Below are 26,446 nucleotides of genomic sequence, written 5' to 3' on the forward strand. Positions count from 1 at the left end.
GGATTTATTTATATACTGCCCAATCACTGGGAATCCGAGCAGTTTACAACAGAGGGGATAATAGACAGTTCCCTGCCCTCAGGCTTACAATCTAAAAGACACGACACAAAAGGAGAAGGGGAGGGGGGAGGGAATCAGGTCCAGCAGTTATTCTCTCCCTCTGAGGCCTGGACCAAGGCAGATGGACTGGAGGGAGGGCTCTTCTTCTTCCAGGCTGGCCTGTTGGAGTTAGCCTGCCTCTCTCCCCCTCAAGATGGTGGATGAAGGGAGGGCTTGTCTTCTTCCAGATCAGGGCTGCGGCATGCAGTTTCTGCAGCCCTGATCTGGTGCACCTGGTGGTGGCTACAGGCCACTCCTTAGGGGTGTCTGCACAGCCTCTGAGTGACTTAAATTTAGGACAGTGGGACCTTGGTATCCATGGACTTGTCATCCATCAATTTGAGCATCAGCAGATGGCAAGCCTCTGTTGTCCTCAATGGTAGTGCATGCACACAGTTGTGCTGTCATTGTGGACAGCTGCATTGAAGTCCTCCCTCCCTCCCTCCTCAAGGTTTCTGCCCAAGGTTTGGTTTTGGGGGAAGTTCGAAAGTGGATGCTGGAGCCCCATCGGCTGGAGGGAGCCAGAGTCAGGGCTTTTGTCTCAGAGCCTGGGGGGGGGGGGCCCCAAGCCCCAAGCCCTGGCCCTGGCCCCCCCCGGGCGATGGCGCTCCCGCCTCCCCCTCCGACCCCCCCCCCCAAAAGCTAAGCCTGGGGCAGAAGTTTCGAAAGGCGAGGGAGGGGGGAGAGAGAAGAAGGGAGAAGGAGGGAGGGACGACTTCAGTGTATTTGTCCCTAATGGTGGCGCAACCACATGGCTGCGCTGCCATTAGGGACAATGAGACTTGTGCATCCACGGATTTTGGTATTTGTGTGGGGGTGGGTGGGTTTCAGAACGGATCACTCACAGATATTATATTTCGTACTAAATTTATTTCATTTAAACTTGTATTTTTAGCTGTTTTTAAGAGTGAAAATATTGCAGGATGAAGAGATTTATCCACTGCTCAAAACTTTCAAATGATTTGTCTGCAGTGTTGTTAGATTCAGGAGTGAGGAGCTAGTGTTCTCCAGACAGTGTTGTATTGCAGCTCCCCTTCTTCCCACACCCTTGGTCAGACTAGCTGGAGTTAATGAGAGTTGCAATTCAACAGCATCTGGAAGACCAGAGGTTTCTCTACAGCAAAGTGTTTAAAGATTCCAAAGAGAGAGAATACTTTTCCTTTAATGCCTACTGTTTATACCGGGGTGGCTAATTGTGGGAGATTAGGAGGGGTGCACTAACCCCCCCCCCAGAAGTCCTGAGGGTGCATCGCCACTGCAAAATAAATAAATACCCCCCCAACACCATTCTATTCAAAACAGAAAGTTTTGAAAATCACTTCCATTTTTATTTCCAGTTTTTAAAAAGACAGTCTCTAAAGTGCTTGGAGCCATTAAATGTCAGTAGGCATGGTATACTAAGCCTTAGGCAAGTTCAGAATTTACTATTTTAATCGTCTCTGTCCTATTTTCTAAGCTGCAAGGTGTACTACTTCTAAACTGATGTTGCCTTGGATGGTTTTTGCATACTTGGCACAGAGAATCTAAGACATACCGTATACAGTTGGCCCTTCTTATACGCTGATTTTTTATACACAGATTCAAGCATCCACGGTTGAAAATGTTCCAAAAAATATAAATTTCAAATATCAAACCTTGATTTTCCATTTTTTTATAAGGGACACCATTTTGCTATATCATTATATTTAATGGGACTTGAACATACACAGATTTTGTTATACACGGGGGATCTTGGAACCAAACCCCAGCGTATAACAATGATCCACTGTATACTCAATTATAAGTCGAACTCATGTATAAGTTGAGAGCAGGTTTTGGTACCAAAATTATGGATTTTGATCTAACCCGTGGAGAAGTCAAAGGACGTAACAAAGGATATAAAGGATCCTTAGAGGCACATAACAAAGGATATAAAGGATGAAGCTAAGGAAAACAATGCCATAAAATTTACAAAGTTCTGGCAGGCATAACTGTTTGTGGTTTTCCAGTCTAGGCATTCAAAAAAGGTCAGAAGTGGAGCCATGGTGGACAGAATAGAAAGGGTTGGTGCTTCGTTTAAGTACTCCTGGTATGGTCTAAGCTCTCTTCTTTTTGCCACTCTACTCGGAGAAAGAGAGTAGCTCCTTTATGGATAAGTCAACCCAGTTTTTTGGGGTCAATTTTTTGACTAAAATGTCTAGATTTATACACGAGTATATACAGTACATACTCACCTATTGTGTGAATTCATATATACTGGAGCATTTCTTCCTTTTTTAGATCATCTTTATACTTTACTCAAATAGTGCATAAGCACACACACAGAGAGAGAGACGGAAGTAGTGAGAAACAAATTCCTTTAAAAAATATTATGTATGATTGGTGTATATAGTATACTGTACTAACTACAGGAAGCCATGCCCATAATTGGCTTATAGTATGGTTAGTAAATATTGCTGTCATACATTATAAGGAAGAGAATGGATACATATGGTACACAGATGTGTAGCAGTTCCACATCATATGGGAATTCTCTTGAGTTCCATTTGTTTTACTGGAGAAGAACCGTCAGATTTTAGATCAAGTGAGGTCCAATGAGAAATGTACATTCAGTTTAAACATTCCCCTATTTATCTTATTGAATGATATTGTAGGTATATTGAAAAGTATACTGTCGCCCCTCCTAATGCATGAATCTGGGATCCGCACCCTTAAATATGCGTGGAGGGGCAACCTCTGCTGTTTGCAATGGTGTGCACGCCCAGGGGCACACTCCATTCAAGGCTATGGGGTTTGAGCCTTTGTTTTCGTGTGTGTGTGTGAGAACGGATCCTCCCCAAAAATGGAGGGCCAACTGTATATTAAAAACTTGAGACAAACACATATAGTTTGTTTGGTTGCCTTAGTGCTGACCTTACCTAGGAATAAGCAGAGTCAAGTAATAAAGGAACAGGGTCATGCAGTTCTGAAGTGTGGTTAGAGTCAATTTGGCAAAAGATCATTGTTTGCAGACAGGTTGGTGCTAAACATGTGGAACTAAATCCAATGTTGTCTTGACACTCGCATTGGTGGTCTCTCCCCAGTCCTTTCACCATGCAATCCCATGTGCCGCCTCTAAACTGGTTCCAGAATATTTCTTACCACGCCAGAGCAATTTGTGGAACACATAGAAGGCTACAGTGGAAAGTGACCATTTCCCCATCCCAGATTTAATCATTCTGTTAGTTGAGATCTACCATTGATCCCATCCCTTGTAAAGGATGTGTGAGTGGAGATTTGTTTGAAGAATATTTTATGTTTTTCAGAAGAAACCTTGTAGTATCTACTTTTATTGTCAGCCAGGCTCTGAAATCAGAGGCTATGTGGACAACAAATGAAATGCATTTTTGAGGAAATAATTTTTTTATGGCTCCCTATTATCATTTCACCACTTTGAAACAGCCCCCCATGTGTTTAGAACAACTTGCTTTCTGACACACAAGTGTGTCACCACTATCTTGATTGTCTGAGTATGCACACAGATTTGAGCATGATTCCAGCCACAAATAATGCTTGATACTTACATAGTATTTGACCAGCAAACAAAAGTGTTTTTTGTTCTCAGTTTTTGTCAATTATACCATACATAAATCAGTTTTTGAATCTTGTAGGTTGATCACAACCTGTGCAAATTATATGTGCAAATTAGTTAAGAAAGCTACTGTTAATGCTGTTTGGAAAAGTAGGCCAAGCAAAGATGTGCAATGGTACTGAACAAAGTGATTGCTTACAGTGAACTAGTCCTGTGTAGACTGCACTCCTTAGAATCAGAGGACCTAAAGATGGTACTGCATGTGCTGGTAACCTCAAGGCCGGACTTCTGCAATGCGCTATACATAGGGCTACCTTTTTACCAAGTCTGGAAACTTCAACTGGTTCAGAATATGACAGCCAGACTGGTTATGGGCACATCCAGAAGTGATGAGGGCCAGTGTGGTGTAATGGTTTGAGTGTTGGATTAGGACACTGAGAGACCAGGGTTTGAATCCTGGCTCAGCCATGGAGACTCACTGGGTGACCGTGGGCAAGTCACACTCTTGCAGCCTCACAGGATGGCAATGGCAAGCCCCCCTCTGAAGAAACTTGCCAAGAAAACCCCATGATAGATTCGCTTTAGGGTTGCCATAAGTCAGAAATGACTTGAAAGCTCACAACAGCAACAGGAATGATCACTTTACATCCATCTTAAAATTACTTCACTGGCTGCCAATTAGTTTCCAGGCAAATTACAAAGTGTTGGTTATTACCTTTAAAGCTCTGTATAGTTTGGGTCTAGATTACCTACAGGATCACCGTCTCCTGAACAATCCACTATGTTCCTCTGGGAAATGTTTGCTCCAACTGGCCAGGACTAGACTAGCAATGGTTTCCCAGAGAACCTTTTCATCTGCTGCCCCCAGACTGTGGAATGACTTGCTGGAAGAGATATGGCAGCTTAAAATGCTGATTGCATTTAAAATAGCATTAAAGACATACCTCTACCGGCAGACCTGCCAGTCAATTTTAAATCATGACTTTGTAATTTGTATATGTGCCCTAATGAGTGTATTTTAATGGTTTTATAGTATTGTATTTTAACTGTGGGTGTATGTGTTTTTAGTTGTGTTTTGTATTTTAATGTGCTGCACTCCACCTTGAGCCATGTGTGTGTGTGAGAGAGTTTGGCTTCAAGAAGTACAATTAAATATTTATAAGTATTTGGCCCTATAAAGCCCTTTCAACAGCTATAGCAATAACTAAAGCACATTCAAAATTAAAATATTTTGTATTCAAAATTTTGTGTGACTCTGTATGTGACTTAGAAAATATATTTTAAGTTCATACTGATTTTTAAAAAGAATATCATTGTTTATTTCATGAATCAACCCTGAAGCTATTTGATTTGTTAGTCAGTTACCTTGTGCTGGAAGCCAAGTTTTTAGATCAATTATCCTCTGGTTTTGGTTGCAAAAATTGCTGAGCCTTATTGAAAAAGGGGGAGAGTGGTAAACATGATTTGATCAATAAGCACCTACCTGATCTTCAATCATAATGAATGAACAGCCTATTAAGTTACAGATGGAAATTGATTCCAGATACTGATGCCTCTGTACTGGCAAAATGCTTCTGTGTAAGCAAGTGTCTCTGTAAGACTTTCTGAGTATGTTACTCTAGTGTTCACTGACTGAGTATAGTTTAGAATTAATGTTTTAATTATGTAGTCAAAGCAATGTTAATATGGGTTTGTTGTTTGTTGTTGTGTGCCTTTAAGTCATTTTCAACTTATGGCGAGCCTAAGGCCAACCTATCATGGGTTTTTCTTAGCAAGTTTCTTTACCTTACTTTTATCACTTTTTGTTATTGTTCTTTAACACTGTTGTAAAAACATAATGTGGGGGAGCACAGAATATTGATGTGTGGATATCAGATTTGTACATACTCCATACCTAGAGGGTGGCCAACACATGCAGAATTACTCACAGTCCTTGGGTGTAGCAGTTTGAAACCACTTTAATGGCTGTGGCTCCATCCTGTGGAATCCTGGGATCTATAGTTTGGTGAAGTATTTAGCCTGATCTGTCTGAGAACTCTGGTGCTTCACCAAACTACAAATCCCAGGATTCTGTCATGATTGTTAAAGAGGTATCAAACTGCTTTAATTCTGCAATGTAGCTACATCCCTTGTGTTAAATGGTAACGTTATGCAACTAACCTCAGGCACTATGGGAATGGTGAATGCAAAGTCAAATGAACATGTTCATCGATGCACAATTCACATCAGTGCACAATGACACAGCATCTCCACTTCTCTAACCTTGAATTGAGCATGGCTGCTCTGTGTGAGCCAAAAATGACCACCCACTTCCATTGGGTAAATTACACATGCATACACACTAACTGGATTCTAGCCTATATATATTCTAAACACAATTTCTGATCACACACAAAATGTAGCATTTCATTATTATTTTAAAAATTTAAAGAGCAGACCACACACACACACACACACACACACACACATGTTTATGTATGGTTGGTGAATGCAGAATGCAGGGGGGGGCTAGGGGGGAGATTCCTGCCTCAAAAAGCTCTATGAAATCATGTGGTCTCCATAAGTTAACAGGCAACCTGAAGGATGGTGTATTTACTTTTTAAGGAACCTTTTTTTGTACTGTTCACTTACAAGGCTGTTAGGTTGTGCTAGTTATATCCTTACTTATTGGAGAGGATCCTATGAGTTGTGTTCATTAACCTCTGTTAATGAAACAGAAGTTTGTTTAACAGAATGTCCACCTGTTTTTCTACAGGGAAACAACCTAGACTGTTAGACCACAACCATCTAGACGGCTAGATTGTCTGTCCCCAGCTCCCCTTTCACTGGTAGTCAAAAAAACTTTTTATTTAGACAGACTTCTGGCTATTAACTGATTGCAGAAGAAAGATTCTGAATGGGGTTTGACGCTTTTATCCTCATTGTTATGTTTTAAATGCTTCTATAATGCTTTATGATAGTGCTAGTTTCATAAGGTATTTTGTTTAGTTGTTTCTACTGTTATGTTTCAGTTTCAGATGTAATTTGTTTTAGTCTGTGATGTGAGCTTTCTTGGGTCTCATATTGGGAGAAAGGTGGGATATAAATAAAATAGGACAAATAAAACAAAACAAAACAAAGCTGTCCTGACTCAGCTTTAAGATGTCCAATGGGGGACCACACTCTCATCTCCAGGTTATGTGGTTCCATCGCTGAATTACTCTTACCAGTGTGAAGTTTTTTCTAATGGTTACTCAGATTCTATCCTCCAGCAAATTAAATTCATTAGATGAGAGATAAATAACTCTTTTTTTCCCCACTTAAATAGTACAGAAACAGTATCTTTAAGAATCCCTTGCTGTTTGTTTGAAGAGTGTTGTACAGTGTTTGGTCTGCATAATGACCCAAATGCAGAGCATAGTTTAACATAATTAAATCTGTGTTGGATTGTGGCTTTGTTTTCTGGCTGTCCTTGTTGGCTAATGTTAGAGGAAAGAAATGTATTCAGGTCAGAATTAGAAAGGAATTAGTGTTATAGGTAACTAAAGTAGAAGTGATGGATCAGCTGGGGAAATGAGACTCTCTCATTTCTAAAATCCTACAAACCTCACAGGATTTAAAGCTCTGCCTTACTCAGCAAAAACAAACACCGAAAAATAGATTATATTATCTTGAAGCAACAACCCTGTCCTAAAGTTATAACTTGTGATACATTATATATGGTAGTGGTATATCCAGTAATAACTAATGAAAGATGTGGGAAAGTCAATACAGAGGTATATCCAGAAAATTTCTCGTGGTGGAATCCAAAAGATTATGTCATGGAATGTGATTTTAATGCACACAAAGAACACATGATACTGCAACAAACACATGCATTTTGCTTGTGTTTATGCCAACATGTTGTGAAACTCACATGCCATTACAGTTAGCTGATTTCTTGATGGAAGGCTCTTTATGCTTGTAGTCAGGAGGTGCTGCACAGTTGTTTTGATTATTTCTTCTTAGAGAATTTTCTTCAGTAAGGAAAAAAGTAATCTGAAAATTCCTATTTTTTTCAAATAAAAAAGAGAAGAGAAGGGAAAAAATTAAATGTACTTTCCCCATGGCTTCAAAATTTCCAGAAATTTCATTTATTTACCCTTGAAGATTTTTGGATGGGACCAGGAATTGTTTAGCTCAAGCCTGTATGCATCCCTGAGATACTAGAGGGCATGGTGGATGTGATGTTATTAGTACTACCTTATAGACTAAAAGTGAACTCTTTTCTTTGAAAGTGGATAATTACATATATACAGTCAGTCCTTATCCACAGATTTTTTTATCCATGGATTCCAGCATCCATGGCTTGAAAATATTCCAAAAACATATACATTCCAAATAGCAAACTTTGATTTTCCATTTTATATAGGGGATACCATTGTACTATGCCACTGAATTTAATGGAACTTAAGCATCCACGGATTTTGTGATCCACAAAGGGCCCTGGAACCAAACCCCACTGGATAACAAGGGCCCACTGTAATTGAAAGGGCATGAAAATAAGCAAGCTGTTAACCAGCATAGGGAAATTGCAAAATCTGCAAATGTAATAAATAAATAAATAAATAAATAAATCCATCCTTTGGAAATTAAACAAATTCAAAACAAGTCTCATCGGGCAGAAGCAAAAACAGTCAAACACCACCACCCCAGCAAATTTGGCTAGGGAAAAGGAATGAGAATAGATGAGATACCTGAAATTGAGATACCTGCAGGGAAGACTTGATATTGAATACTGCGAAAATTTGTTACCAGTCCTGTTTGTGTTACTGAATGGATAAATCATCCCAATAGTACGACACCGCATATTGAACACTGCAAAAAATGTGATCTCTTGCAGAGAGAAATGACCTGAAACTTGCAAGGATATATGGTGTTAGTGTAGAACTCTTAATCAAAGTATACTCGACAGATGGCCATCCAGCCTCTGCTTAAAGACCTTCAAGGAAGGATACTCCACTACACTCCGGGGAAGTGTGTTCCACTGTCGAACAGTCCTTACTTTCTGACAGTAAGGGCTGTTCAACAATGGAACACACTCCCTTGGAATGTGGTGGAGTCTCCTTCCTTGAAGGTCTTTAAGCAGACGCTGGATGGCCATCTGTCGGGTATGCTTTGATTGTGAGTTCCTGTATGGCAGGGGGTTGGACTGGAGGGCCCTTGTGGTCTCTTCCAACTCTATGATTCTCTGATTCTCTGATTCTAGAAGTGGCAGATTTCCTAAATAGTTCCCATGTTCCTTCTTATTTTATTCCCTACATCACTTACTTAGAAATCCTTGTATATGTTCAAAGCTTCCAGGATTGAAAAGGAGGAGGTAAATGAGATGTTTCTGTATTTCAGTTGGTGCAATCTTTTCTTAATATTCTTTATAGAACTACATATTTTATACATAGTTTTGAAAGATAATTTACATTAAATGCTGTTTGGCAGTTCCTAAATGTAAATGGATGTTTGCACTAACAAAGTTTAATTCTAGAATTATTTTGTACCTTTTCTTAACAGTCTCTCATTTTTTCACAGGTATGTCTTCATTTTGAAAAACTAAAGCAGTATAGTGGGATATAGCATTACACTGTTTAGATGTATTGCTTTAGTTCAGGGGTTTAGACGTCTGCCTGAAAATAATTCACCCATTCAATAGATTCACTTCCTCGGAGTGTAGTGGAGTCTCCTTCCTTGAAGGTCACTCTATTGAATAGTGGGAGGTGAGAGGGATTATATTGAGTAAACAGGATGCCACCCATGAACCTTGAACTTTCCATCTCATCACTGTTGCTATTTAATTAATATATTTAAATTAATACATAAGCAGAAACGTCTTATTTTCAGGTTGTTTCAACCAAAATTCAGGTTTTTTGATGTATCACTACTGATACATTCATATCTCTGTAAAGTTACTAGGTGTTAAAAAGGCATATTACATGTGGTGCAAATATATCCATGCAGATTTCTAAACCCCTGATTATAGTTTTACATGTATTATTCTTACAATTATTATTATTGCTATTAAGAGAAAAATACAGTCGGTCCTCCTTATAGGCGAGCTTGCCTTCCACAGCTTTGAGCTCACATGGAAGGCATGTCCAGGCAGAAATAATGAGGTGCGTACTCGAGCCTCATGCCCTGTGCACTGCCACAATCACGCACCCCATTATTTCCTATGGGGCTTGAGCATACGCTCTTTTCCCCATATGCGGGGGGAGGGGGGGTCCCAGAATGGATCCCCCGCGTATGGGGAGGGCAGACTGTATTTTGCTTGAACAATATTTTGTTTGAACTTGTTAAAATTTCTTTTTAACAAGACAACCTCATTTTTATATCATTGTTAAGAAAAATGATATACATTGCAGAGGGGTTGCTATAGTTGCCGCATTAGTTTTTAAGCTAGCAGTAAAACTAAAGTATCGTGCCACCTGATTGATTGCCAAATGTACTTTAGGCAACAGCCTGCTTCTTTCCACTTTCTGTGTCCTGATGATTTTAGCAGAGCTTATTTTCAGTGTATTGATCTAAAAACACAGCTAAGCCTCCTGAGATGTTCATCTCAATATCAGCATTGTTGAAATTAATAGAATACTCCAAGTGTTTTAGGATCTCAGCCACAAGTTTTACCAGGTCATGTTTTAAATATATTTTCATGCCTCTTTCTTCATAAAGTGATGCCAATTACCCCAAAGAACAAGTACTTATAGGCACCCACACACTGGCTTTAGTACCTCGCATGTAATCATCCTTTTGGAATTTCTGCTATTTTCTAGAAAATAAGGTAGTTACTTAAAATCTTAAAAGACAGGATGATTTTAAAAATTGCAAAGTCTATTATATCTTTGTCTGTCCTTTCTTTCACCTTTCCTTTACTGCACTATCTTGTCTGTCTGATTCTCACAGGAGACATGGATTACAACTGGGACCATACGTCTTGGCATAGCAGTGAGGCATCCCCTATGTCTTTGGTGAGACATGTGGAGCCTTACCATTCAGTTTCCTTTACCATTTCACATTTCCTTTGTTTTATTTACATCTTTGCATGTTTTCTTTTTTGTATCCTTTTTATCCTACACCTGTAGGGGACAGTCAAAGGGGAAAAAGAAAAACTAGTGAGCAGGGAGTTTTGTCGGACTTTAACACCTTATCTGAAAGACAAAAGAAAATGGTGTATTTTGGTGGCCACTCTTTGGAAGAGGACTTGGAATGGTCTGAACCTCAGATTAAAGACTCTGGGGTAGACACGTGTAGTAGCACGACTCTAAATGAGGAGCATAGCCATAGTGAAAAGGTACTGGCTTTGTGGTGCCTGCATTTTAATCTGCTCATTTGGTCTTTGTTTGCTCTCTGTCACTCATTAAAACAGATAAAAAAAAAGAAAGTTTAACATTTCTTAAGGTGCAGAAAAGAAAAACAAAACCACAACCATTGGATTGCTCTACTGGTTTCACTTTTGGAAGCACAAATAGAAAACATTATTTAGGCATTAAAAGGGGATATCACTTTTGTGGTCACACAATAGTATTGGTGATGTCACTTTCAACCATAAAGTGATTGAACAATAACATTTTTCCTGGATTGGAGTGTTTGATTACTGCTATCATGTCCCTGGGGTTGAAATTAAATTAATAGTTTAATTCCCAGGTTGAGGAAAAAAGTTCCCAGGAAGAAAATTGCATCTATTTGCACAGAAAAGTTGTTTTTCTTTTTTCCCTTTCATTGTCATTGTCATGTTTGTTCATTCATTTTGTTGGTGTGTCATTTTTGTGCTTTATGGGGTAATATTTGTCTTTGTCATCTGCTTTGTGATTTGGGTTTGGGTTTGTTTTGTTTTTTTGGGGGGGGGGTTGCTTTCTGTTTGAGGTTTGTGATAAATCATATCAGTGGTGTTAAGGTATAATGAATGATAAATTTTATGCATGCTAATTTTGCATGCACGAGGGCTAGAAATCGTTCCACAGATGTGAAAAAGTGCTATGATTACACAAAACCAAAGATGATTTAAATAGGTTTTAAATTGCGACACAATGAATGTGTCATAAACTAACAATGATATATATGTCATTCTTATAGCAGCACTCTGGTAAATAAACACAAACACTGATATAGTACTATGTCAACAATGATATATATCAGTGTTTGTGTTTGTTTACCACAGTGCTACTATAATGGGTTAACTATTCACATATAGTCATGTGGACTGTGAAATTACCACGTATTATCTCTCTTTAAAAGGATCTTAGTCTAATTGATCATTGCTATGAATTTTGGTACCTCTAGTTGGAAGCAGGTTCTGTTAAAATTGATGAGATTGCTTCCAAATTAGAATATATAGATTCAGGTTCTTAATAAAATAATGTAATATTACAGTTTTGGAGTACTTGAGATCACATCTGAGTTATGTTTAGCTTTAACTCAACCTCTTTTTAGCACGATAATTACTGTGTAATGTCTCACATTTCTCTTGTCTCTGTTCAGTGTGATGTTCTCTGTGTACAAATAATCATATACTTTTAAAAAATACATCAGAATTGATGAACTCATTTTTATGGAACAGCTGCTATGCAGATAAATCTGGAATTGTCATTTAGGAAAATAAGAGGAGTGACTGGCTAACCTAAAGCCAATAGTGTAATCATAGCTGTTTCACCATGCTTCAAACTGATAACTGCAAATAAAGTTTATGCTCAGGTGTTTCCCCCCAGGAACTGAATTTGACTTATTTTTTTCTTTTAACTATAATATTATAGCATCCTGTAACCTGGCAGCCATCCAAAGATGGAGATCGTTTAATAGGTCGGATATTGTTAAACAAACGACTAAAAGATGGAAGTGTGCCTAGAGATTCTGGTGCAATGCTTGGATTGAAGGTTAGTAGTCATGTTTTTTCTAGTAGTTACAAGATGCAGTTTAGATTCAAGAAACATAGTTTCATAGAATCACAGAATTGGAATGGACCACAAGATGCATCTAGTTCAACCCCCTGGTATGCAGGAATACACGATTAAAAAGTGCTCCAAAGAGATAGCCACCCACTCTCTTTTTAAAGGTCTCCAAATAAGATTATAACATTCTAAGGCAGTGTATTCCAGTGTCCAACAACTCTTACCATGAGGAAGGCTTTCCTAATGTTAGGTAAGTTCTTTTTTTCTAGTAATTTAACTACATCAGTTTGTGTTCTAATCTCTGGAGCAGCAGAAAACAAGCCAATTTCTTCAGATATTTAAAGATGTCACCTCTCAGTCTTTTCTTCTCCAGGCTAAATATAGCCAACCCCCTAAGCTTTTCATCATTAGGTTTGGTTTCCAGAACTTTACCATTCTGGTCACCCTCCTTTGGATGTGTTCCAATTTGACAATTTCCTTCTTGAACTGTGGTCCCCAGAAATGGACACAGTATTCCGGGCAAGGTCTGAAATTGCAGTACAAATAATAATAATAATAATAATAATAATTAATAATAATAATAAATTTTATTTTACCCCTCCTCTCCAATTAGATCAAGGCAGCTAACAACATTAAAAGAGCATTAAAATACAATAAAACACAATATCCCACAAACCCACCCACCTAAAATAAAAACAGTACAATTAAATTACAGTGGTGCCTCGAGTTACGAAATTAATTCGTTCCGTGGCACCGTTCGTAACCCGAAAAGCCTTCGTAAGCCGAATTGCCATAGGCGCTAATGGGGAAAAGCCGCGATTCCGTGCGAAAAAGCCGAAAAAAGCACCAAAAGTTTTTTCGTAACCCGAAAAAACATTCGTAACCCGGAACAATGTTTTCCTATGGGATTTTTTCGTATCCCGAAAATTTCGTAACCTGGGTATTTCGTATCCCGAGGTACCACTGTATTAAAATAAAACAGACAGTTGACCTTCTGTGGATTCTACATCCATGGATTAAACCATCTATGGCTTGAAAAAATTCTCTCTCTCACACACATACATACTCATATCCAAAGAGCAAACCTTGATTTTGCCATTTTATATAAAGGGCACCATTTTACTATGTCATTGTATCTAAAAGAACGTGAGCATCACAATTTGTAACTTGCTCACAGTCACCCATTGGGTTTCATGGCTGAGCTGGAATTGGAATGCTGGTCAGTCAAACAATCAAACTACTACAAAACACTCATAGATCTTCTCTACAGAGAGTAGTTTATTGGATTTTTATTTATTTATTTATTCATTTGTTTATTCATTCACTGCATTCTTGGCCATATAGTAACCAATGTTTTTTGTTCGCTGTGCAATTAATTAGGCACATAGGATATAAATAATGAAGTGCTAGCATTTCCAGTTACAAATATAATTCTTTAGATGGACTGCATAAACTTAAGCTTTGGATACTCGTTTAAAAAAAATCCCTGAATTTTCAAATTGCCTTCTCCAGCAGAAGACTACACAAATATTTCATGGCTGAAATGCATTGGAATCCTTTGAGAAATAAAACTTTTTTATACGACTGGAGACTGTCTGTTTTACTTCTGAAACATTGGATGTTTTCTGTTTCTTCTACTTATGTTGTTTGGCTAGATAATCATAACTGAGTAAGAAATCTTAATGTTTGTGCTTTCCCCTGTCTTATTTTCAAACAGGTTGTTGGAGGGAAAATGACTGAAACAGGTCGGCTATGTGCATTTATCACCAAAGTGAAAAAAGGAAGTTTAGCTGATACAGTGGGACATCTTAGGCCAGGTAGGAGAGTAATATATTGTTGAACTCCTTAGGGGAAAGATCCATTCTGATTTTTAATTTGGTACACTGTTTTAATTTGGGCAGTGGTTTACTACTGCATTACTACATTGTGAGATAAAAAGCAAATGTAATATTTTCCTGGAGGAGGAAGGATTATCCACTATACAATTTTGTAAGCCGTTGAAGGACATATTATTTTTTCCTATGCTAATTTATATGAGTTCTGTTCTACTGTTTTCCATGAATAAAACTTCTCCCCATCCCCAATAGTTCAGTGCAAATCAAATATATTCTTTAAAAGAAAGAAATCGGCCAATTGTGGATTAAATGTTAGAGCCAGACCAAGAATTGTTGCCATTCTCAATATTATACAGCTGGACCTTCTTATACATGGATTTTTTTATACACAGATTCAACATCCATGGTTTGAAAATATTCAAAAAAAGAATAAATTTCAAATATCAAACCTTGATTTTTCCATTTTTTATAAGGGACACCATTTTGCTATCTCAATATATTTAATGGGACATGAGCATACATGGATTTTGTTATACATGGGGGATCTTGGAACCAAACAAGGGTCCACTGTAGTGTATTGATCAGTTACACTTAAGTGCACTGTGTAAATATTCATAATTTTATATCTTTTTGATGTCTATATATGGGCAACTATTCTGAGTGCCCCAAACACTTCTGCTATATCAGAAACATTAATTATATTCTTAAAAGAAAAGAAATCTGCAAGTCTAATACAATTCTTATTCTTACACGTATTATTATTAAAAATCACTATGTTTCTTTAAGGTAGAATTGAGTAGAGTGAAGAGTTAGATTGTCCTGTGCAAATTAGCCAATGGAAAACTGTCCTATCTTGAACATCTTAAATCTCCTTGGGCTTAACATTTTGTTTGGTGTATTAAAAAGTAGTGTTTTGTGTATGTTGCACAACATTACACCGTCATCAAAAGAAATCTGTTTTAGATTACTCTTCCCAGAAACAGGAATAGTAAAGATAATATACTAAGAGGTCTTGTGTCTTTTTCCCTTTTTAAAATCTAAATAGACCTCTCATTCTGTGCGGAGTCATTTTGAGTGAGATAGGGGCAAAACAGATGGGCATCCAGAAGCCTCTCCCAGCCCAATTGCCCTGGTGCCGTGGCATGTGCCTTGTGCCGCAGTCCCAAATGGACTGCAGCAAGGAGCGGAAAAAGAGCGCTCTTTTTGGATCCAGCTTTGGGCCATGTTAGGCAGCCCCCAGCACAACCTCAGGTCATCTTCTGGGTGCTCTGGGGCATGTGCTGTGTAAATGCCACACCCTTTCAGAACATATGGAAGCTGCCCCCATTTGCCCATCTGTTTTGGGCCATAGATATAATAATAATAATAATAATAATAATTTATTTATTTATATACTGCTATTCCAAGGATCACAGCGGTGAACAATAAAAGATAAAACAGTTAAAACAACACGAGCCCCAACACCCCCCCCAACAGAATTACAACAGTTAACAACAATTAGCAGTCAACAACAATAAAAAAGCAACAGCACCCCAAGCAAATGGCTGTGTAGAGTGGAATACATTTTGAATTTTGATCTAAGTTCATTTAAGAAAGTTCCAATAAAACAGTCTTTTTTGTACATCATGTCCTTAAGATCAGTTGTATTGCATTGTTCAGATAATATATCTCATTGGGAATGTTAACATTGCTGTTTATGCTCCTGTTTTTTTAAAATTGGAAACATAGGCCAATTACAGACGGGCATAAAGTACGGACTGGGTCCGTACTAGGGTTAGAAAGGGGTGTCCCTTCCGGACGCCCCTAACCCTAATACGGACCGAGTCCATACAAAATGGTGGTGCCCGTTCCATACTGTGCCGCAAAGAGAAGTGCCATTTTGGCGCTTCTTATTTGCAGCGGGGAGGAGCCGCGTGGTTTGGATGCTGGGGCTCCTCTGTGCTGCAATCGGCAGCAGCGCGAGACCGCCCGTTTTGGGCGGTCTGTAACGCGCCACAGTTACATTTTTGCTTTGTTTGAGACTCAACCATTGTTTCCTACTCTCAACCTAAAGTACATCTCCTTTAAACTGTATTCTGAGCTTGATGGACTTCATTAGGCTACTTTTATCCAATGAAGTCTTTCAATCACAGTTTAAAATGAAAACTGCTGAAGTCAGTGCTCTGTTATTGACTATTATCATTATAGGTGACCTGTTCATTTATGCCTTTGGATTCATTTTGGTTGTTCTGTAGAATATGAGAAAAACTTAATAATATAAAGGAAAATAATATAGCATTTGTTCTGTTGTGACTGAGTTTAAATTGGTGAGATAATTCTGTTCACCATATTTTTATAAAATGAAATGTTCTCCTGTTTGGATAGAAATGTATTTTTGTGTTCTTTTGTATTCTTGTTTAAGTCTGGAGCTAGCATGTAAGGTAAAAATATCTAGATTTAAAAGAGGCCAAACAAATACAATTTACAAATAAGTTTAAGTTGTTCAGGAAACACGGATCACAACATTCTCTTTCTAAACAGAATATTTTGTCTAAAATTTCAGGTGATGAAGTGTTAGAATGGAATGGCAGGCTTTTGCAAGGAGCCACATTTGAAGAAGTATACAACATCATCCTAGAATCCAAACCAGAGCCACAAGTGGAACTTGTAGTTTCAAGGCCAATTGGGTGAGTTGTATTAGTCATTCCATTTTTTAATTGTTTAGAAATTATTCTGAATTTTTAAGAAGTCTCTAAACTGCTTTTTGTATTTCACAGCCACATATCATCTTTAACCTCAGCTTGCCTCCTTCATTCTGTATCATTGCATTTGATTACTGCAATATTTACTGAAATCTATTTTATATGGAAAGTTAAAAAAACAACAGTTAAAATATGTGTTTTTCATGTGAAGAAATGAGAAGAATATTTGACTGAAAAGAATCTTTGCAGTTCAGGATTTATTCTCTGTAAAATCCACATGTTGTGGGAAAGAACACAAAAATATTTGCAAAAATGTTATGTTCTCGACAACATGTGCTGTTTTCTCTGTATTAAGGGCTGTTGTTGGGAACTTCTGCACAAAATTGTCATTTTTTTTGCAGAAAATAGCACTTTTTGGCAGATAAAAACATTTCAGAAATATTTTCTGCACAGAAAATTCTGTTTCCTCCACAAAAAATCCTGTTTTTTATGCAAAACAAAAACAAAACAAACACATAAAAATTTTGGGCAGAATATATACCCAACTACACCATTTTCAGTACAGGAAACAGCTTTTTCAAAAAAGAAAGTAAGAAGTCTCCTATGATGCCTTTTAAAGTTGGTTTTTCATTTTGCTAGGAGCCTATGTATAACAAAGACACATAGGCGGGGTACAGACCGCCGCTTTGCAGCGGTCTGGCGCCGCCGCCAGAAGGTCCGCGGGGGAGCCGGAGCCTTCAAACGGCCCGACTCCCGCGCGGACCGAAAAAAGAAGCTCCAAAATGGAGCTTCTTTTTGCGTTGCGTTTGCGACGTAGCGAGGCGCCAGGGGCGCGCTCGCTACGTCAGCAGCGGCGCGACGCGTCTGGACGCTGTGCGTCCGATACGTAAAGATGGCGCCGGCCATGTAGAAAGGCCGGCGCCATCTTGTACGGACGGAGTCCGTACGAGGCCCAGGGGCGTCTAAAAGAGACGCCCCTTTTTTAAAATGGGACGTCCTCCGGACGTCCCAAAAGGCCGTCTAGAAAGCCCCATAGAGATCTATAGAGAATTATTGTTTAAAAGTTGATCTATGGAGGAAAAATATGGTCTGTATCCATCAAATATAAGAAATAAGACAAGCAACCATTTGTTTTACTCAGACCTTTACAGAAACACTATACCCTTAGTTTGCTGGTAGAAAAACTACACCAACCTTTTGGGCTAATGGTCTCCCCCATTTCACTCAGGAGAGGAGGAAATAAAATGCTTCCATTTTCAGTTGAAAAATAACCACAATTCTCCATTACAAATTGAGATTAGGGCTGCATCTGTACTGCTGAAATAATGCAGTTTTTCACCGCTTTAACTGCCATGAGATTTGTAGTTTGTTGTGGCAGCAGCAGTCTCAACATAGAAGGCTAAATATATCAAAAAACTATAAATCCCCAAAATCCATAGCATTGAGCTATGGCAGTTAAAGCCTTGTCAAGTTTAATTATTTCTGAAGTGCAGATGCAATCTAAATCATAGTTCAGTGTCCTAGTTTGTTTGGTCTGTTTCATGTCTGGATGTCAAAATCTGGTGAATCATAAGATGTTAGCAAACCATTTGTGAAACCTGGATGGGCAGAGGTTGCAGTGTTAAGTCGAAAGCTTCCATGGCTGGCATCCATAGTTTTTTGTGGGTTTTTTGTGCTATGTGGCCATGTTCTAGAAGAGTTTCTTCCTGACATTTCGCCAGCATCTGTGGCTGCTGGCACAGATGCTGGCAAAACGTCAGGAAGAAACTCTTCTAGAACATGGCCACATAACCCCAAAAACCCACAAAAAACTATGGTTGCAGTGTTGTTCAGCAGTTATTCACACCCATAAGATACTTCCAACTGATCATATTGTTCTTTAAATTTTGTTGGTTTTATGCTACACTATCGCATCTTGGACACTCAGATGCATTCTTTCAATGGAGCTACTGGGCTGTGTTGACTGGTCTCTGTCTTGCAGTGAAACAAACAGAGCTTGATTTCTGTTCCCACCTTTGTCCCCCTGTTTCTGTGTATCCTCATTTCTGCTTATCTGGGCTGAGGAGTTTCTGAGGCAGATTGTGAGTGGTATATAGTGAGGTGGGGGAGTAGAAGAGTAAGGGGCTGTACATACAGCCCCAAAGGGGTGGCCTCCAGCCGTCCCTTTCCTAGCCAGATTGGGGCTGCGGCAACTTCACGCGGTGGCTCTGATCTGGCCTTTCCAGCACTCCTTTGGCTCTGTGTGGTATGGATGCAGCCCTGGAAGAATGCATTGACGCCGTGTGCCATGGAATGATGTGTGGCATCACGGCACCCTGGGGGGAGAGTCAGGGCATTCATTGTGAGGATGGTATGCCCCAACTCCGCCCCCATGCCGGCCCAAAGCGCCAGTCTGTATAGGGCCTACATCCTTCAGTGTGAGTAGAATCCACTTGCTTGAAGCTGGATATAGCCTAATCTTTAATTAATTTTCAGTTAATTAATCTTCCCGTGGTGTAGGTATTTTGCTATGTGATATATTTTTTTAAATTTCACATTGTCATGTGCTAACGTATTCTGTACTATATAAAAAGTATAAGTATGCTTTGTTCTTCGTCATTGCAGGGATATTCCCAGAATACCTGATAGTACACATGGGCAGTTGGAGTCCAGTAAGTTTCCTTTCTCTGAGTGAGATAGATGTAATGTTATGCACTTGAACTATGCTGGAAATGGAAAAGATATTTATATTGGCTCTTTGTGTCTCTATAGATATGTCTGGTCTTTGTAACTTATCTATCTTTTCAATCTTTGTTTAATAATAAACTACCAGAAGTCATGAAATACAATGTTAAGACTGAAGTTTTAAATAAAATAAATTCGTACTATAAAATTCTGTATTAAAAAGAGAAAAGGCGACATAGTGAGTAAAAATAGGATTGACATTAATTTGGGCTTTTTAATTTCCTGTTTTTTGTTCATGTTGAACATTGTAGCTGTATTAAATAAAATGCATTTGATAATGTTAGAATGTTTATATTTTAGAGATATATGCATCACACAACTATTCTTAAATGGTGCAATCCTATGCAGGTCTGCTCAGAAGTAAGCTCCGTTTAGTTAATTGAGGCTTACTCAAAGGTATGTGTTTATAGGATTGCAGTTAAAGTGATTTAAAATTTGACCTGTTATTATAATGATATTTTCCTGTACATGTTGAGAATGGGGAACACCCATCGTAATACCAGAATAACATTTAAAGAGATGATGGTCAGGAATTTCATCAGCACAACAGTGAAAGACTGGGATATTGCCATCTTTTCTGACTGGTTTTATATAATTTTTAAACCTTCCAAGTATGCTTGTGGGATCACATACACATTAATTATATAATTTTAGATCAAATGCTTCAACATTTACAATATAGTACAAAAAAACCCAACCCTATTGTATCTTTCTTTCTTTTTTTATTATGTTCTTTCAAGTCAGCTCAGACTTGTGGTGAACCTATTGTAGGGTTTCCTTGGGAAGAGTTTGCCATTACCTTCCTCTGGGTCTTTAAACAAAGATTTTAAGAAGCCTTGATTTTGCTAGACCCAAACACCCAAAGACAAATACTTGTACTGTAACATTCTAAATAAACATTAATGAAAGTATTGAACTGCAGTCCTCTAGGTGAATATAAATACTATCAAGTCCCCATAAAATTACTTAGGTAGAGATGCTTGATTCTTTAATCAGTCTCGAATATCATGTATAAAGCACATATTATGAGGTACCAGATTAATTAGTCAGAATTGACAGGGATGTATTCCCTCCCTTTTGATGACATTGTGGGCATAATCCAGCCAAAGTTAAGCACTTCTATGTAATAATAGTTTTAATGTATATAATTTATGTATCGGGACTTACAAATGCTTAGTTTTGGCTGCATTGTGCCCATTAGTTGTTCTATATTCTCTTTATATAATTCATCTTTATTTTCAAAGTTCTATATAAGTGTTAATGTTCACCCACAATTCTTTCAGCTCTTACTTAAGATACTCCTTGCCCTAGTGCTTACATTCTCAGAATATAAATGGTATAAATGATGGTTCTAATGCAATAAAATTAATTGTTCTTCCAGGTTCTAGCTCATTTGAATCTCAAAAGATGGACCGGCCTTCTATTTCAGTCACTTCTCCCATGAGTCCTGGCCTGTTGAGGGATGTTCCACAGTTCTTATCTGGACAACTTTCAGTATGTAAACATTTGTTGAGTTTTATTAATTTTGTTATTTGTAATATAATACTTTCAGTGAAACATGCTAGGTAAAGATCTACTAGAATTGTTGTTGTCACTAATTTTCTTTTCACCCAACTCTTAGCACTGAAATATTATTTATTGTGGACTGGGGGAAATTACATGTAAATTTTAAATTCTTGGAATTATATTCTATATTTATATTATATTCCATTATATCTCATTGTGAACCATTGAGAACAGCTATACATGATAGATTCTAGTAAAAAGACTCAAGGACAATGCAGAATACCACTCATTGTCTAGAATTCCTTTCAACAGTTGTTGTAGCTACTCCAATCAGAACTAACAATAGGATTTAGGCCATAGAATGTTAATATAAAATCCATTCCAGAGAACAGAAATGTTTCAGGTCCAGGCCTGCAACACCCTTTCTTGAATGATTACTGGAAAATTCATGTACAGTATATCTTTTTGCTTTTCTGGGGATCTTAGTAGGAGCTTTATCATAGTAATTCTATTTGTCTTCACTATAATTGTGCAGTAGAACCAATCCACAATTATAGATGTATGCATTCACATAGAGGAGCAAGCATGGTGTAGTTGTCTAAATGTTGGACTAGGACTCTGGAGGCCAGGATCTGAATCCCTACTCAGCCATGGAAACCCATTTTATCAAGTGACATTCTCTCAGCTTCAGAGGAGGGCAATGGCAAACTTCCTCTGAATAAATCTTGCCAAGAATACCCCATGATAGGTGTGCCATATTGTTTTTGTTGCTGTTGTCATTGCTACCTGCTGTCAAGTCATCTTCAGCATATGGTGTTCCTATGAATAAAAGACCCCCAAGAGAATCAACTTCCCTAATCAGTTCTTGCAAACACAGGGCCACAGTTTCCTTGATTGAAGCAATCTACCTATTGTCTCTCTCTTTTCCTACTGTCTTCCATTTTACTTCCACTTTCTACTTCCATTATAATTTTTTCCAGTGGGTCATGTCCTCTCATGATATGTCCAAAGTACAATGGCCTGTTTGTCATCTTAGTCATCTTTTTTTCTAGTGAGAGTTCAGTCTTGTTCTGATTGGCACACATTCATTTGTCAGTAGTATTTGCCTTCCTTAAGTTGGAAGTGACTAGAAGGCACATAACGAATAGCACACTCATAGACACACATGTCCATCTGAAAGACAATATCTCCTTAAATGAATCTGCCAGAGACTTCAGTTCCTCCAGAGAGGGCGTTCTCTCAGTCCTGCCAACATCAAAGGGCAGTCAGGTAAGGACATGAAGGAGGACCTTCTTAGTGGCTACTCCCATCCTGTGGAATTCCCTTCCATGGGAGGCTAGTCTGTACCCCTCTATGCTTTCCTTTCATTGGCAAGCAAATACCTTTTTGTTCAAATGGGCTTTTAATGAATAATTATTTGCATGGAGCCTTTTATGAAGTGTCTGCTCTATTCCTCCCACTTTTGATTGATTTTATATTTTAATAGCTTAAATGTGGTGAATTTAAACTGTGTTTTAATTTCATTGCAAGGTTTTTAGCTGATCTTGGTTTGAGGCACCTTGGATGCCACCTGGGGAGAAATTCAGAAAATAAATAAATAAATAAATAAATAAATAAATAAATGTGCCTTGACTGTCTTATGTGCCGTTTCATTAAATTTTCTTGGGCAAAGAATATTTATAGATGGTTTCCCATTTCTTTCCTCTGAAAGATAGCCTCCAGTACGTAGTATTCGTTTGTGGTCCCCAATCCAAGTGCTAATCAGGTCTGATCTTGCCAAGATCAGATGGCATCTGGTGCCTTTTGGGTATTTAGGCTATATACATAGCAAAATCATTTTGTGCTCTTTGAACAACTTTATTTTTCTTGCATATCTGAGGTTTGTAATTGGCAATGTTCTTGAGTAGGTTTTACTAGCAAAAGAGTTTATTTTTCAGGGTGACCAGTGTAAAAACTAAATGCAAAATGTGTCTGTATTATGAAAAAAAGTAAAATATAGGGGAAAATAAAATTTATTTTGCATTTCCAATCCCTCATCTCCATAATAACAGCGAGGCAAACTATGAAACATTATAGTTGCTCCCTCAAGTTGAGGAAGTTGTTCCCAGTGATTTGTTCCTCCAACAAAAAACAAACAAATAGATTTTAACATTGTTCTTAAATTACACTTTATGCAGGAAAGTTATTACTTCGACAGTGTAGCATAATGGTTTGACTGCTGGACTATAAATCTGGAGACCAGGGTTTGATTCCCAGTTTGACCATAGAATCCACTGGGTGACCTTGGGCAACTCACACGCTCTCAGCTTCAGGAGAAGGCAATGGCAAACCTCCTCTAAACACGTCTTGCCAAGAAAACTCCATTATAGGTTCACCTTAGGGTCATGATAAGTCAGAAATGACTTGAAGATGCACAGCAACAATGCACAAATCCACTGGGGACATATTCTATATAGTTGGCCCTCTGTATCCATTGATTCTATATCCACGGACTTTCATTTTGTCATTTTATATAAGGAACACTATTTTACTACCCCACTGTATTTAATGGGACTTGAACATGTACAGATTTTGGTATTCACAGAGAATCCTGGATCCAAATCCCCAGTGGATGCCAAAGACCCACTGTATAAATAACCATGAAGTGAAAGAGATTTGCATTAGATTAGAAATTGTTGGGAAGGAGGTTGCGGTTTAAGTTCTCCAAAATGTACATAGATCAAGTATACCCATAAATGTATCTGTTTGTTTGTGTAGCTTTAGGGATATGTAGAATATGTGTATTTTAGAAGGTTGCTTTTTTGCTTTTGGGGGTAAATAGAGACTGATAACAGTGAGGGATATTTGATATGAAGTACATGTGATGTTACTTGTGTTAAGTGAATTAATTAATTCGGTTTGTTGAGTGAAATAATGTCACATTCTCCTGTTGGTAGTGATCCTAGCTTATACATGTGGAACTTGAACTTTTGGATAGCAGAGATATTCTGTAGTAATGTATATTTTGACTGCTGTGCAGCATTACTCATCTTCTGCCCAGCTTTGTTTTTTCTAGCTATTATGTTTTTGTGAAAAATGCTCTTAGTTTTGTATCAAGTATTCCATCACCAAGTACTTCTCACTTGTAGACTCTTAATTTACTAGCAGTTTACACAGTGTGTGTAACAAATTTCCTTCTTGTATTCAAGTCCTGTGTAACTTAATTTCTTCTTGATACGTGACTGGAGCTGATCACACAGTAAAATGAACCTTGTGCCGAATTAGGTGGAAACCTGTTTTCTGCTGTGGCTATGAAAATGAAGTGTGAGAAGGTGGAGGGTAATTTTTTAATAGTTTCCATTGATTGCAAATAACTTGCAATTACACTACTTACATGAATCTTTGCTAAAAGATGTTGTGGAGTCCATGGCCCAAATCCTCTTGTTACTCCAAACTAGAGAAGATCTTGTCAATCAGTGGGATTAATCTATGTATAGACTCACCATTCAGCATTGATTCAATGAGTCTATTCTATTTGAGAGTAACCAACAGGATTCCAGCTCATATATTGGGAATATAATTTTGTCTCCTACAGTGGTCTTTAATGCTCAACACATAATAAGTGTGGGGAAATTTTGCAGAATATTTGGACTAGATTGCTGTCAATACTCTGACAATACAGCTCTGTCATTCATTTGAGTAATGTCTATTGAAAAGTATTCTGTTGAATTCATATTCATATAATTCATAACTTTTCATACAATTCTACTCTTCATAATCTTCTAAGGCTGCACTAATTCCATATCATTCCTATGTGCAGAGAAAGTACTGCAAAGGCTTTCCCATAAGTATGGAATTTCTTCTAAGGAACTTTTAAGACTAATGCACAGAATCAGGATTAATCTGTGATGTGATGTTGATATGATTTGAGAGGGTTATATTATTTTTGTTAGTTACTTAGATTTAAGCACTTTAATTTTATTGTTTGGTTTGAAAAATGTTCTCTCCACAATGAATCTTTGCAGGATATAGGGGAAAACAATACATGAATAAAGAAGTAACCTTTAATAGTGAAATAGAATACGTAAATAATCTCCAGTGTTAAAAGATACCAATGTCACTTCAAAATGCAGGAAAAAATGTATACTAGTGATTCAAATGTGTTAGATCATTCTAATCAGAGATCTTTGTCTATCATTGAAGTCATACTCTGGTTGGACCTCACTATAAGCCAGGGAACTCATATCATTTATGAGCAGTGTATTATTTATACACGGCTTAAATCAGTGGCCATTCAAACCATGAAGCTTCTTTTGTGTATCAGGGAAACAGTTTTCTCTTGGGTTTATGTCTTTCCCAACAAGTCAGAGAAAACTGAAATCACAGATTTTTAAAATCTGGTATGTTGAGACAAAACTAAATGAGAATAGAAGCACCTGTTTGAACAAGCCAAATAAACCATACTGAGCAAACTTCCGTGCTCTTTTTAGCAGCTGATGTTGCAAGTGAAAGTGATTTAACAGCATAGATTGCATGCTCATGGCTTGCAACCATGAAGTCATGGCTCTCATATTCCCTAGTTCATCATGTCACCCAAACACAATTAAAAATTAAAATGAGGTTCTGATAAGAGCTAGAGTTAGTTTTGTCCAAAACTTATTTATGCAGTTATTTACTTCCCTTTCGTTTCAAAATTTATTGTAGAATCTGTTTGGTCATGTCATTTTGTTTTGGTTCTCCTTAGTGTTATCTGCCAACAATTATTTTTTGGCCATCTTCACAAGACCTGATTTGTTGATAGATTGGCTCACTCAAATACGCTAAATACAAAATAATTCTTCCTTGCGACTTTGACAAATGACTAATTGTACCAAGGCAACTATGTCAAAAATATTTAGAATATACGTTCAGTCAAATCTGTATGTAACAGTGCAATTAGAAATCCATTTTCATGGTCAAGTAGAGGGAAAGAAAATGGCTGAGGAAGTAATGTTTACATTTAACCTGGGAACCTTGTTTAGGAATGTGAAGAGTCCTAGTATTGCTTCAAGACTAATACTTGTTCCTTTTTTGATTTCCCTCTCAATGCCTGCTCAACATGTGCATATTATTACAACGAAACTCTACATTTTCCCTCTGAACGAAATGACTGTTATCCACTCTGTGGTCAGCGGATAA

At 37.9% G+C, this 26,446-nt stretch overlaps 1 protein-coding gene across 6 annotated transcripts in view; it reads left to right on the forward strand.

The window, feature by feature from the left end:
• Positions 1-26,446, forward strand: part of RIMS2 (regulating synaptic membrane exocytosis 2) — a 464,483-nt gene that overhangs the window by 223,969 nt on the left and 214,068 nt on the right. For 5 of the 6 annotated variants that reach the window (XM_042462971.1, XM_042462968.1, XM_042462972.1 and 2 more), the window contains 6 exons: positions 10,562-10,626; positions 12,409-12,528; positions 14,261-14,360; positions 16,921-17,044; positions 19,664-19,710; positions 21,165-21,277. In XM_042462971.1, coding sequence (XP_042318905.1) covers positions 10,562-10,626; positions 12,409-12,528; positions 14,261-14,360; positions 16,921-17,044; positions 19,664-19,710; positions 21,165-21,277 — 569 coding nt within the window. Of the gene's footprint in view, positions 1-10,561; positions 10,627-10,740; positions 10,950-12,408; positions 12,529-14,260; positions 14,361-16,920; positions 17,045-19,663; positions 19,711-21,164; positions 21,278-26,446 lie in introns of all 6 variants that reach the window. The other variant, XM_042462970.1, reaches the window with a different exon arrangement.

The sequence above is a fragment of the Sceloporus undulatus genome, chromosome 4 (assembly GCF_019175285.1).
Source record: "Sceloporus undulatus isolate JIND9_A2432 ecotype Alabama chromosome 4, SceUnd_v1.1, whole genome shotgun sequence".
Lineage (NCBI taxonomy): Eukaryota > Metazoa > Chordata > Lepidosauria > Squamata > Phrynosomatidae > Sceloporus > Sceloporus undulatus.